This window comes from Muscardinus avellanarius (genome assembly GCF_963383645.1).
Source record: "Muscardinus avellanarius genome assembly, chromosome: 10".
NCBI classification, from domain to species: domain Eukaryota; kingdom Metazoa; phylum Chordata; class Mammalia; order Rodentia; family Gliridae; genus Muscardinus; species Muscardinus avellanarius.
Window position 1 is genome coordinate 135,482 of NC_137796.1, and position 12,643 is coordinate 148,124.

A 12,643-nucleotide genomic window follows, 5' to 3' on the forward strand; every position below is an offset into this window, starting at 1 on the left:
GCCCACTCCACCTGCTCTGGAGCCACCACAGGCTAAGGCCAGACCACCACGGTGATGGCAAAGCCGGGAAGCCCTGGCCTGGGGAACACACTCCACCCTCCCTACGAGGCTCCAGCCACCCTTCCTGGTGGCAGGTCAGGGTAGCGGTGCCAGGCATACCTCTGAGCACTCAGCACAAGCACAGTCCAGTGGCCTTAGGTGTAGCTGATTTCTGGGCCCTGGATCAGGGACAACACTGCCGTGGAGTCACTTTGCAGGGATGAAACAAGGAGTGAACAATGGTGGCCTGGACCTTCTGGAAACTTCCATCTGTAGGACCAGTGCTCTTGTCCTGAAATTCCCAAGTAGGCTTGGGGTGAGGGGGACCTGAGCCTGCAAGAGTCACTCCAAGAACATTCGAGGGTCTTCAGTCTCAGCACTTCCCCATGCCAGGAAGCCTGGAAGCCAGCAGTGGGTCTTACAGAGGCTCATGGGACACTGGTCCAGCCAAGCACAGGAGGGTGGGGTCAGCCCCCAAACTCCCACTTTGATTTCAACCCCCCTCCCTGTTCCCCAGGCCCACCTCTATGACTCACACCTGCTTCTCTTGGCCCCTGTGTGTGACAGCTAGGCCCTTAGCCCTAGGCTGTCTCCTCCCTAGCTCAGAACACCAAATATTGCCAGACTGCCTCAGAACCTCCCAGACTGCTCAGAAGACAGGGTCCACCCGCTCCCCATGCTGTGTCTATTGCAAAGGAACATGCTTGTGTCTGTTCTCCAAATCCCAGCACCTAGCTGCACAGCCTGTTGGAGGCACTCGGTAGGAGGCTCTGTGATCCTATGAGGAGCATTCCAAGGCGGGTTAGGGGTCAGGGCCAACCAGCCCTCCAGCCTGGTGTCAGGGGCACCGAGCTCAGCTGCTCCCAATGCTGCTTTTTATGTGCTAAGGGACAGAGAATAGGTTTCTGGTCTGACCGTGAATCAGACTGGTTTTGAAATAAAAGTTAAAGCTTGCATTTTTGTCCCCAAGCCAACCTGCCCTGCTCCTAATTGTCATCTTTTTCCTGCAGAGATGTCTGGGCTTGTGCAGTGAGATGGGACATCCAGGAGGCCTCTATGCACTGCTGGCCCCTAGAGGCAAGTCTGGTTCCTGCTTGCTTCCCCTGAGAACTGAGCAGCTGTCTTTTGCAAAGCCCTAGAAACCGCTCCCAACCCACCAGTCCCAAGGGCTCCCTTCTATCTACCCACCCCTCTGCTGACACTTCCCTGAAGCAACTTAGAGTGGGACTGAAGCTTCGCCACCATCCACAGGTGGTCTCTTCCCTTCTAGCTGACACTAGGGCACATGCCAGACTTGCTGCAGTGAGGGCACTGTAGCCAAAGAGCTCTGTTGTACTGGGCTCCAGGCTGTGTTTACTTGGGTTTGTATTTTAGGGACAAGTACCTGGGCTTCCATTTCTTAAATAATACAACAAAAGGAATCATTAAAAACAAAACTTAAGCCGGGTGTGGTGGCGCACGCTTGTAATCCCTGCGCTTGGGAGGCTGAGACAGGAGGATCGCACAGGTTCAAAGCCAGCCTCAGCTACTTAGTGAGGCTCTCAGCAACTTAGTGAGACCCTGTTTCCAAATAAAACATAAAATAGGTCTGGGAGTATAGCCCAGAGGTAGAAAAGCTCCTGGGTTCCACCCCAGTACCACACACAAAAAACAAACCTCCTGCCCCACACTAGCCCACAAAACTGGATGAGGCAGAGGCAGGTGCTCCCCACCATGCCTTCTCAGAGTCACAGCCAGTGGCCCAGACTGCCCACTCAAACTACCTGTGAAAGGAGGCAAACAAGCCAGCCAGTCTGACCCTTCTGCTTGGCAGCAACTGGTGTCCTTCCTCAGCACAGTGCTTTCCAGCAGGGCACACGGGAAGGGCCTGGATCCTCCCTAACAGAATACTCAGCCATTTCTTCTAAGGCATGGACCCAGAAACGACTCCAGTCGATCGTGGTATGCATTTTCTGGGAAGGGTGTGTGGCTTCTGGCATGCCCTTAACCCCCATTCCATCTTCCCTCCACTCAGGAGAAGGTTTGGGTCTAGGCAGGCCCTGCACCCTCAGCTACTCCCAGTTCTGACCAAGGAAGCAGGGTACAGGCCCCACCTCCTGCAGACTCACTGGCCTGCTAGCCAGCCTACACAGCATGGTGTCTGCTGGCAGGAGCAGCACTCACCAGGCTCAATGTCTCAGCATGCGTTGCCATGGAGCCACCCTTGGCAGGCTGCTGAGGTGACCCCAGTCACACTAAGGACAGGAAAGCAGTGTCTGTTCTGTTGGTGAGACGCTATGCTAGCACAAGACATGAGGCGGGATAGGGGCACAACTGGACCAAACAAGACGAGAAGGGTGGAGAATGCACTGAGGACCCGGGAGGCACAGGAGGTGACTGGCCAGTGGGCATCTCAGAATGCCAGATCTCCCAGGGGTGCCGGTGGGCACCAACTGCTGGGTCAGCCACTGCCACGGCCAGCCCCTCACACCACCTGGGGACAACCTTGGTCCTAGAGGCCCTGCTACAGATGCTATGTCACAGGGGCCTTCTGGGGCCCAAGGTGCATGCCCACACCCATCAGCCCAGGTAGCTCAGCAAATCTGGAATTAGTGGACATGATACAGGCAGAGCCCTGGAGATGTAAAAAATTCAACAATCTACATTTTAAAAACAACAAAAGTTAGCCAGGCGTGGTGGCGCACACTTGTAATCCCAGCATTCGGTAGGCGGAGACCGGAGGATCGAGGTTTGCGGACAGCCTCAGCTATCTAGTGAGTCCTTCCATAACTTAGTGAGACCCGGTTTCAAAATAAAAAATAAAAAACAGGACAGGGGGTGTTGCTCAGAGGTCGAATGCCCCTGGGTTCCATCCCCAGACCCGCAAAAAACAAACAAAAAAAACCCAACAAAAGTTGAAAGTACTTGTCTCCAATTGGGAATTCTATCTTTGTGGCCCTAAAGCAAATGTAACAAATCATTTGGAAAATGTACTGCAAAGTCCCAGCGTCTGGTCTTTGCCCAGGCCCCAGAGAGAAGCTGTGGGTACACTGGCATGTGAAACAGTGAGTGGGTCCTCACCCTCCTCCTGGGTGGGCACCCAGGATGGCCTGTGGCAGTCAGGCTGAGAAAAGGGGCATCTCCCAGGGTCACAAGCTGTCCCAAAGGGAGTGGATAGCTGACACAGCGGATAACCCCAGCTCCAGGACTTGTAAAGCCAGCATGTCCAGGGGAGGCGTTTGGGGCACTTAGTCCCAGGTCCAGCTCCAGCGGCATGGGGTCCTTACTACACTCCAGGCCCAGCAAGAGAAGGGTGGCTCCTTCAGCCTAAGGCACTGAAAAGGCTTAGAGCTCACAACCCAGAACTGACCTCTTTACAGAAGAGCCCAACAGGAGGGGGGCTAACCCAGAGCCAGAGGAGATGTCTTGGAGATGCCAGGCAGGCAGGGCTCTGCAGACTCTACCTCTGGGATTGAGTGCAGGCCAGAGTGGCTCAGCCCTGACCTTCCCTTGCCATGATTCCAATGAAAGGGGTTTGGAGAAAAGGAGATTTACTGGGAAAAGAAGTGAATTTGCATACTCCTTGGCCAAGTAAAGCCTGCTTAGCCCACGACCAGGGGCTAGCTGTGCTAAGGAGGCCCAGTGTGCCCGAGCTCAGGCAGCACTGCTGCAGAGCCCAGTTTGACCCCACGGTTCTGCCTTGCTCTCTTCAGCCCACACCAGGGGTGGTGCTGCGCTTCCTCCCTAAGGACCAGGGTGACTGTACAAACCCTGCTGTCCCTTGATGACTGGTTTACATTGTCCTCAATGCTGCCTCACCAGACCTTGAAGGCACTGTGCTGGGCCAAGACTCCTCCTCGGAGCAATTTTTTTTTTTTTTTTTTTTTTTTTTGCGGGGCTGCGGATGGGACCCAGGAGCATTCGACCTCCGAGCTACACCCTCTGCCCTATTTTTTTATTCTTTATTTTGAAACAGGGTCTCATTAAGTTGTGGAGGGCTAGCTGAGGTTGTACATGAACCGTGATTCTCCGGTCTCAGCCTCCCAAATGCTGGAATTACAAGCATGTACCACATGCCCAGTGACCTGGGAACAATTTTACGACAACCCATTCTAAAGCTTCTCCATGAAGCAGGCTCATGAGGAAACTGGTGTCTTGTCTTGTCTCCACATCAAGTCCTGAAGGGAGGCCAGAGGATCTAGAGCCTTGAGTGGACACCTCGGCTCCACATGGACCACATGTGGAGCCGAGGTGTCTCCCATGCCCCTTATGACACCAGAAATGGGGTCCAGGCATTCAGAAAACCCCTGTGTCCCTACCCCTGGATGGCTGCTACCAACACCCACTCCCTTCTCTGTGGGTTATGAGCACCCTTATCTAAAACATCAGATTGTGGTTACCACCTATTTTAATTTGTTCTCATCTGGCAGATGCTCTGCAAAGGCCTGGGTTGCAGCAGCTGCCCAAGGCCCCGCCTTGGTGGTCACAGGCAACTGCACACTGTCTATGCGGGACTCTCCTGCAAGCGCAGCTCAGTGCCCCCCTCCTCCCGTCCCCGGTTCCAGTCCTTCAGCCCTTCAGGAAGAGAGGTGTCCTCCTCTAGGCTGCCGGTGCCCTCCACAAACTCCTCGTAGGTGGACTTCTCCGCAAAGGGCCGAGGGCCCAACAGCTCCACCATGTCAGCCTTCTCCAGCACTTCTTTCTCCAGGAGCCGCTTTCCTACCTGGAATGACAGCCCACCTGTCAGGCTGCGATGAGGGGCCTGTCCTGTCACTCCCAGGCCCTGCCACAGGCCAGCCCCAAACCTGATCAGATCCACATGGACAGGCACAGCCTAATACTGAACCACAACCTGGACCCTGTCGACCCCACTCACCCTTTCCACCTGCTCCCGGCACCGTGTCAACAGCTCCAGGGTCCGGTCATAGGCAGCACTGATGAGGCTCCGAACCTCCTCGTCAATAAGCTGGGCAGTTGCCTCGCTGTATGGCTTCTCCACTAGGGCCTCGCCCTGCTGAGGGAAGTCGAAGGACACCTGGCCCAGCTTCTCACTCATCCCAAACTGCACGATCTGCAAAGAGCTGAGGGTAAGCAGTGCCCAGTATGGCCACTGAGAGCCATCACCAGGGTACCTGCTCTTTTTACCTGGGCATAGGCGCTCTGGGTGACCTTCCTTAGATCATCCTGAGCCCCTGTGGTGATCTGCCCAAAGAACAGCTGCTCAGCCACCCTGCCCCCTAGCATCATGCACATTCGGTCGAAGAGCTGCTCCCGTGTGTAGAGGTACTGTTCTCGGGGAAGATACTGGGCATAGCCCAGCCCCTTACCCCGAGGGATGATGGACACCTGCAAGACAGGAACCGGGAGCCTTGTCAGTCCCCGAAGACTGTCGACCCCCAGGTGCTGCCCCAAACCCATCACCCCTGACCCTGATCCCCCTTATAAGAGTAGGAGAACCCTGACTTCTAATCAGGGTTAGAAGGTTACTGAGAAGTACACCCACCCTGGAGCCTCAACTCGAGAGGTTACTGTGGAAGCCATGTGTCCCGACTGCCCACAAAGGCTCTGGAGGAGCCGATCACATGGCTCCTCTGACATAGTCATAGCCAAGCTTTGGGGCAAAGATGGGAGCTTCTGTATGAAGCCAGTGGCTGAGGCCCCACATGGACTCAACACAAGTGTGACAATAGTGTATTATATTCCTTAGAAAGTAAAAGTCCACACCCTTGAGTGTGCTGTGCCTATGTGGGCCAGCAGCTAAACAGCCACATGGGCAGGTAACACCCAGGCTGGAGGCTGCTCAGGCCCCACAGGTAAACGCATTCAGCACAAGAAACCGACCTTCAGCAAGGGGTCCGCATGCTCCAAGAACCAGCCCACCACCGCATGCCCGGCCTCATGGTAGGCCACAGTTGTCTTTTCACTGGGCTGCAGAACCTGAGTCTTCTTCTCAAGGCCTACAAATCACATTCCCAGGCAAGTGAGAGGCAAAGGAAGAATACTGATGCCCACTCCTCCTCCAGAGGCCAACTGCCTGGGATTCCCCCACCAACAGCAGAAAGGCCTGAGCCCCAGCTCCACACTGCTCCAACTATGCAGTGAAGCCTGTCTCCCAGCTCCAGGGGCATCCCACCCACCCTCTGCACATGCTCCACTCACACACCCCAGCCACACGCTGGTTTAGAAGGCAGCTATGAGAAGTGGGCACCCTTGTAATCCTAGGACTTGGGAGGCTGAGACAGTAGGATCGGGTTCATAGCCAGCCTCAGCTACTTAGTGAGGCCCTATGCAACTTAGACTGTTTCAAAATAAAGAATAAATAATAGGGTTGGGGGTGTAGCTTGGAGGTAGAATGCCCGAGTTCAATCCCCAGTTACACACACACACACACACACACACACACACACACACACACACACACACAGGCAACTATGAGCCAGTAGCAGGACAGCTGTGAGGAATAAGATACCCAAGCATGGCAGGACATAGAGGACAATTCCCATGTCCTAACAGCACAGCTTAAAGCAGTTACAGAACAGAGGCAACAGCATGTGCTGAGCTGCTCCAACCAACTGCTGCATGGGTAATCAGCTCACAAGAGCCCCCAGGATGGTTCTCAAGAAGTTCTGGTTTTTGCTTTGAGCTATTTAGTATTGTATATACATAATATACATATTATGAGATATATATATATATATATCTCAAAGATGAAGCTCAAGGACAACCTCCTGCCTAGGCAGCTCTGGCTCTGTATGGGACTGGATCGTAAGGAAGGCTGCCACCACCTCCATCAACAGCAGCAGCACCAGGGAGAGCCAGACCTGCCAGTGTGGCACCCAGCATCTCCCGGAAGCTGCATGGTCCTGAGCTACCTTGAGCTTCAGGAGGTTGGGAGACCAAGGTAACTCCCCCAAGCTAAAGAAAACACATTAACATTCATCCCTTAACATTGCTGTCCCAGGGAGGCTGGGGAAGAGCACCCCTGGGCAGTCCCTGACACTCACAGGCTTTTCCCAAGGTGTGCTGTTCATTCACCCCTGCCCCCTACTCCAGGGACACTTGCAAGCCTGGCTCTCATCTGTTTCCTCAAGCCCTCAGATGGCCTATACATAACTCCCACGAAAACACAAAAGCTGCTGGGAGATTCACAGTCCCAAATTTTGGTTTGAAAACCTGTTCACATTTCCATATGCAAATGTGCAGCTGGAGGGCAAAGGGAGATCCTTCCAGGAATGGAGCACGATGCCTATCCCTCTCTGTGGGCTGCAGGGCTCACCTCCGATGACCCTCTCAATGGCTTGCTCAAAGTGTTTCTCCTGAACAAAAGGACTCAGGTGGCGGGCTGCAATCAGTGCAGCTTCGTTGCACACATTAGAAATATCAGCACCTAACAGGAAGGAAAAACAGGCAACCATCAACACTCCCAATGGCTGGAGTGTAACCTGGGTTGGTTCTATTAAAGGAAAATCTCTAGCAGAGAGGCCCAGGTTGAACTTCAGCAGAGAACTGAAGGTAATGGGAATTACCTCCATCACTCACCATTATTTCTGGCCTAATATTTTGGTCACACACTTTATTGAGAAATAATTCACATCCATAAATGTACATTTTATTTTATTGTGGTACCAGGGATAGAACCAAGGATATCCTACCTCTAAGCGCCACTCCCAGCCCTATTAATTCTTTATTTTGAAACAGGGTCTTACTAGGTTAAAGAGGGCCTTACAAGTTGCTGGGCATGAACCTGTGATCCTCCTGTCTCAGCCTCCCAAGTATTACAAGTGTGCAACACCATGCCTGGCTCTTAAGTGTAAATATCACTGAATTTACTTACCAAGTTGTACACTGATCCCACAATCTAGTTTAGTTACTGGACACATTCCACTGAATCTGAGACAGCCTGTGCAGGTCTACTCTTCGCCCATTACCACAGAGGCACCCCTGACCTGCCTCATCTCGGGGTCTGGGTGACCTGGGAGTTTCATATGCATGGAATCACAGCAGATATGGCCTTCTTGTACCTGGCTTCTTCCATCACACATATTTTATGGGCTCATCATGTTGCAGTGTGCATTAGTATTTCATTCCTTGTTCTTCGGTATGCCACAAGTTTTTTATTCATTTATCCACTAGTGGACATCTGGGGTGGTTCCACTTTTGGGGCATTACAAATAATGATACTATAAACATGCATGTACAAATCTGTGTGCATTTGTGTGTGTGTGTGTGTGGTGCAGTACTGGGGACTGAACCCAAGACTGGGCACATGCTAGGCAAATGTTCTATCACCGAGATACATCCCCAACCCTTTTTATTTTTAAACAGGATCTCGCTAAGTTGCTCAGATTGTACCCAGACTTTGAATCTTCCTGCCTCAGCCTCTTGAGTACTGAGATTACAGGAATGTGCTACCAGGCCAGGCTGAACAAACATTTTTAATTCTCTTGGGTACACATCTAGGAGTAGAACTGTTGGGTAATACAATAACCCTATGTTTTATTTCTGGAAGTACTACCAAACTGATTTCTACAATGGCTACATCATCCTACATTCCCACTAACAACATATGAGGGTTGTTTCCTCACATCCTTGACAACTATGGCTTTTTTGGTGGTGCTAGGGGTGGAACCCAGAGGCCTTCTACCTCTGGGCTATATTCCCAGACCTATTTTATATTTTTATTTGGAAACAGGGTCTCACTAAGTTACTGAGAGCCTCACTAAGTAGTTGAGGCTGGTTTCGAACCTGTGCGATCCTCCTGTCTCAGCCTCCCAAGTACAGGGATTACAAGTGTGAGCCACCACGCCCGGCGACAACTATGGCTTTTGTCTGCTTTGTGACTGCAACCATCCTGGCGGCTGGATCTCACTGTGGTTTTGATTTGCATTTCCCTAGTGACCAATGTGTCCAATATGTTGGGCATTTTTTTCATGTGCTTCTTGGTCATTCTTTACAGGAACGTATATTCAAGTTCTCTGACCATTTTAAAACTGTTTCTGTTGCTGAGCTATAAAAGTTCTCTATACATTCTGTATACTGGACCCTTATAAATATATGATTTTCATGCTGTGGGTTACTGTTTTACTTTTTTTGTGGTGCTAGGGATTGAACCCAGAAAGATTTATTATTTATCAGAGTTTTTTATTGTTCCATCTGTTGCTTGTGCTTTGGCCATATACTTAAGAAATCACTGCCAATCCCATGCCACAAATACTGACTCCATGGTTTAACTCCTAAATGTAGGTCTTTATTCATTTTGAGATAATTTTTATATATGATGTGAGGTAAGGGTCCAACTTATTCTTGTGCATGTGGAGGTCCATTTGCACCACCACCACTGTTGAAGAGACAGTTCTTTCTCTATTCAATGGTCCTGGCACCCTTGTCACGTATAGGTAGGTTTCCATCTAAATTTTCAACTCCATCCCATTGGTCTATGTCTATCCTTGTACTAGGACCAAACTTCTTTTTATCATACCTTGGTAACTCTGATACAAGGAAGTGAGTCTTTCAATCTTGCTCTCTCGTCGGGCCTATTTGGGCCCCTTGCAGTTTCATTTCAACTTATACTTTTGGCTTCAATAAGAATACACTCAGCCAGGCGTGATGCCACACACTTGCAATCCCAGCATTTGGGAGGCTGAGCCTGGAGGATCACGGTTTGCAGACAGCCTCAGCTACTTAGTGAGGCCCTCTGCAACTCAGTGAGACCCTGTTTCAAAATAAATAATTAAAAAAAAAATAGGGCAGGGGGTGTAGCTCGGAGGTCGAGTGCCCCTGGGTTCTATCTCCAGACCCAAAATAAATAAATAAATAAATAAATAAATAAATAAATAAATAGGACTAAGAAACAGAGCTGGGGGTGTAGCTCGAAGGTACAAAGCCTCCTGGGTTCCATCCCCAGTACCGAAAAAAAAAAAAAAAGAAAAGAATATAAACACTCAACTCCTATATATCTCTTTCCCTCTCTCTGCATGTTACTCTCATCGATTACCTGATTATTACTATATGATACTGGAGATAGAACCTTGCGGCATTCAACCTGAGCCCCAACCCCAGTCCTATTTTATTTTTATTTTGAAACACGGGGTCTCTCTGAGGTGTTGCTAAGTTAATGAGGCTGGCCTTGATGAAATCTTTGGTCCTCCTGTCTCAGCCTCCCAAGTCCTGGGAGTACAGGCGTGTACCAGACCCGGCTTCTCTTTCACTCCTGACGGTTTTTCCACACATAGACAGTTTCCTCCTTCAGCATTCTGTACATGCTGTCAGTGCCTTTTGTCTATCATAGTTTCTGAAGAGAAACTGGTTGCTTATCTCACTGAGATTGTTTATACATTATGTGTCCCTTCTCTCTTGCTCGTATGTTTGTCTTTTAACAGGTGGATTACGACGTGGATCACTTTGGGGTTTATTTCTACTTTTGAGTTCACTGAGTTTCTCGGCTGTCTATGTTCATGTGCTTTATCCAGTTTCAGGTATGTGTGTGTGCACGTGTGTGTATGTGTGTGATACTAGGAATGGAACCCAGGGGAATTTTACCTCTAAGCTATGCCCCCAGCCCTATTTTATTCTTTATTTTTGAAACAGGTTCTAAGTTGCAGAGAGCCTCATTAAGTTGCTGAAGCCAGCTGCAAACCTGTGATCCTCTTGTCTCAGTCTCCCAAGTACTGGGATTACAAGCATGTGCCGCCACGCCTGACTTCAGTTTGGGAATTTTTTGTCTTGCTTTTTTCTGTGTGGTACTGGAGATTGAACCCAGGGGCATTCTACCTCCAAGCTATGCCCTTAAGCCCTATTTTTAATTCTTTATTTTGAAAAAATCATGGAGTGCCTAAATAGCTAAGACTGGCTATGAACCTTGGATCCTCCTATCTCAGCCTCTCAAGTACTGGTATTATAAGCGTGTGCTATCAACCCCAGCTTCTGGTTCTCTTCCTCTTCTGTCTGCTCAAATCTGCTGTGGAACCCCTATAGTGGATTTTCCATTTCATTTAGAGTGCTTTTCAGCTTCAGATTTTTTCTGTGTGCATGTGAAGTACTGGGATTGAACCCAGGGGCATTATACCTCTGAGGTAGTTATAGCCCCAACCCTATTTTTTTCTTTTTCTTTTTCTTTTTTTTAATTTTTGGTACTGGGTAATGGGGATTGAGCCCAAGGATATTCTACCTCCAAGCTATAAATCTAGTCTTATTTTATTTTTTATTTTGAAACAGGGTCTCATTAAGTTGCTGAGGCTAGCCCAGAACCTGCAATCCTGTCTCAGTCCTCCCAGTACTAGGATTACAGGAAAGCTCCACTGCACCAGCTTCCTTAATTTTAACTGACATACTATAGCCTGGTGTGGTGGCGCATGCTTGTAATCCCAGTACTTGGGAGCCTGAGACAGGAGGATCACAGGTTCGTGGCCAGCCTCAGCTACTTAGCAAGGACCTTCACAACTCTCTGATATCCTGTTTCAAATGTAAAGAATAAAGCCAGGCTTGGTGGCACATGCTTGTAATCCCAGCATTTGGGAGGCTGAGACAGGAGGATCGCAGGTTCACAGCCAGCCTCAGCTACTCAGTGAGGCCCTTACAACTCAGCGAGACCCTGTTTCAAACTAAAGAATAAAAACTAGGGCTAGGAGTATCACTCAGAAGTAGAATGCCCCTGTGTTCCATCCCCAGTACCGCAAAAAAGAAAAAAAGAAAACAGAAAAGAAAAGAAAAAGAAAAGAAAAGAAAAGAAAGAATAAAAAATAGGGTTAGGGTGCAGCTCAGAGGTAGAATGCCCTGGATTCAATACACAGTACCAAAAAAAATTTTTATTCAAGAGGCTGAGACCAGAGCATAGTGGTTCACGGACAGCCTCAGCTACTTAGTGAGGCCCTTCACAACTCAGTGAGACCCTATTTCAAAAAAATAAAAAGAGCCGGGCATGGTGGCGCATGCTTGTAATCCCCGTACTTGGGAGACCAAGACAGGAGGATTGCACAGGTTCGAAGCCAGCCATGCTGGCTTAAGAGACCCAGTTTCCAAATAAAAATGTAAAATAGGTCTGGGAGTGTAGCCCAGAGGTAGAAGGGCTTCCAGGAACCCAAGTACCACCAAAATAAATAAATAATTAAAAAAATAAAAAGACTAAAAAATAGGGTTGGGGGTATAGCTCAGAGGTAGAATGCCCCTGGGTTCCACCACAAAAAAAAAAAAAAAAAAATTATATACTGTAAAAATGAGTAGAGGCAGGGATGGTGGCTTACATCTGTAATTACCAGTACTTGAGAGGCTGCAATAGATTGCACGTTTGAGATCAGCCTCAGCAACTTAGGGAGACTCTCCATAATCGCTGGCTTCCCTCCATCCCCGGAGATGGGGGCAATAGTGCACATGGAGAGAAGAGGGTCTCAAGGGCAGGAGGATATCTGGACCTCCAGGATTGGTGATGCTTTCTATGGCTTTGGAAATCTGCCTACAGTTCTTTTACTGTGGGAATTCTTTATGTCCAATGTATCATAGGAGAGGGACACAGCTTTCTGTCCTCAATCTTGATGTTTGCAGAGGCTGTATGCCACTCCCCCTAGGTACAGCAGAACTCACAAGATGAGCTAAGGACAAAGGTTTGTTTTTGTTTTGCCATACTAGGGAT

The 12,643-nt window shown here is 49.5% G+C and overlaps 1 protein-coding gene across 1 annotated transcript in view; it reads right to left on the reverse strand.

Annotated features, from left to right (window-relative positions):
• Nucleotides 1–4,522: 4,522 nt before the first annotated feature.
• LOC308267903 (mitochondrial inner membrane m-AAA protease component AFG3L1) overlaps nucleotides 4,523–12,643 on the reverse strand; it is a gene marked incomplete at both ends in the record, with an annotated part of 47,372 nt that continues 39,251 nt past the window's right edge. The window contains 5 exons of the mRNA XM_080702851.1: nucleotides 4,523–4,741; nucleotides 4,895–5,089; nucleotides 5,164–5,364; nucleotides 5,860–5,975; nucleotides 7,295–7,405. Of these exons, the coding sequence (XP_080558977.1) occupies nucleotides 4,523–4,741; nucleotides 4,895–5,089; nucleotides 5,164–5,364; nucleotides 5,860–5,975; nucleotides 7,295–7,405 (842 nt within the window). The remainder of the gene's footprint in view (nucleotides 4,742–4,894; nucleotides 5,090–5,163; nucleotides 5,365–5,859; nucleotides 5,976–7,294; nucleotides 7,406–12,643) is intronic.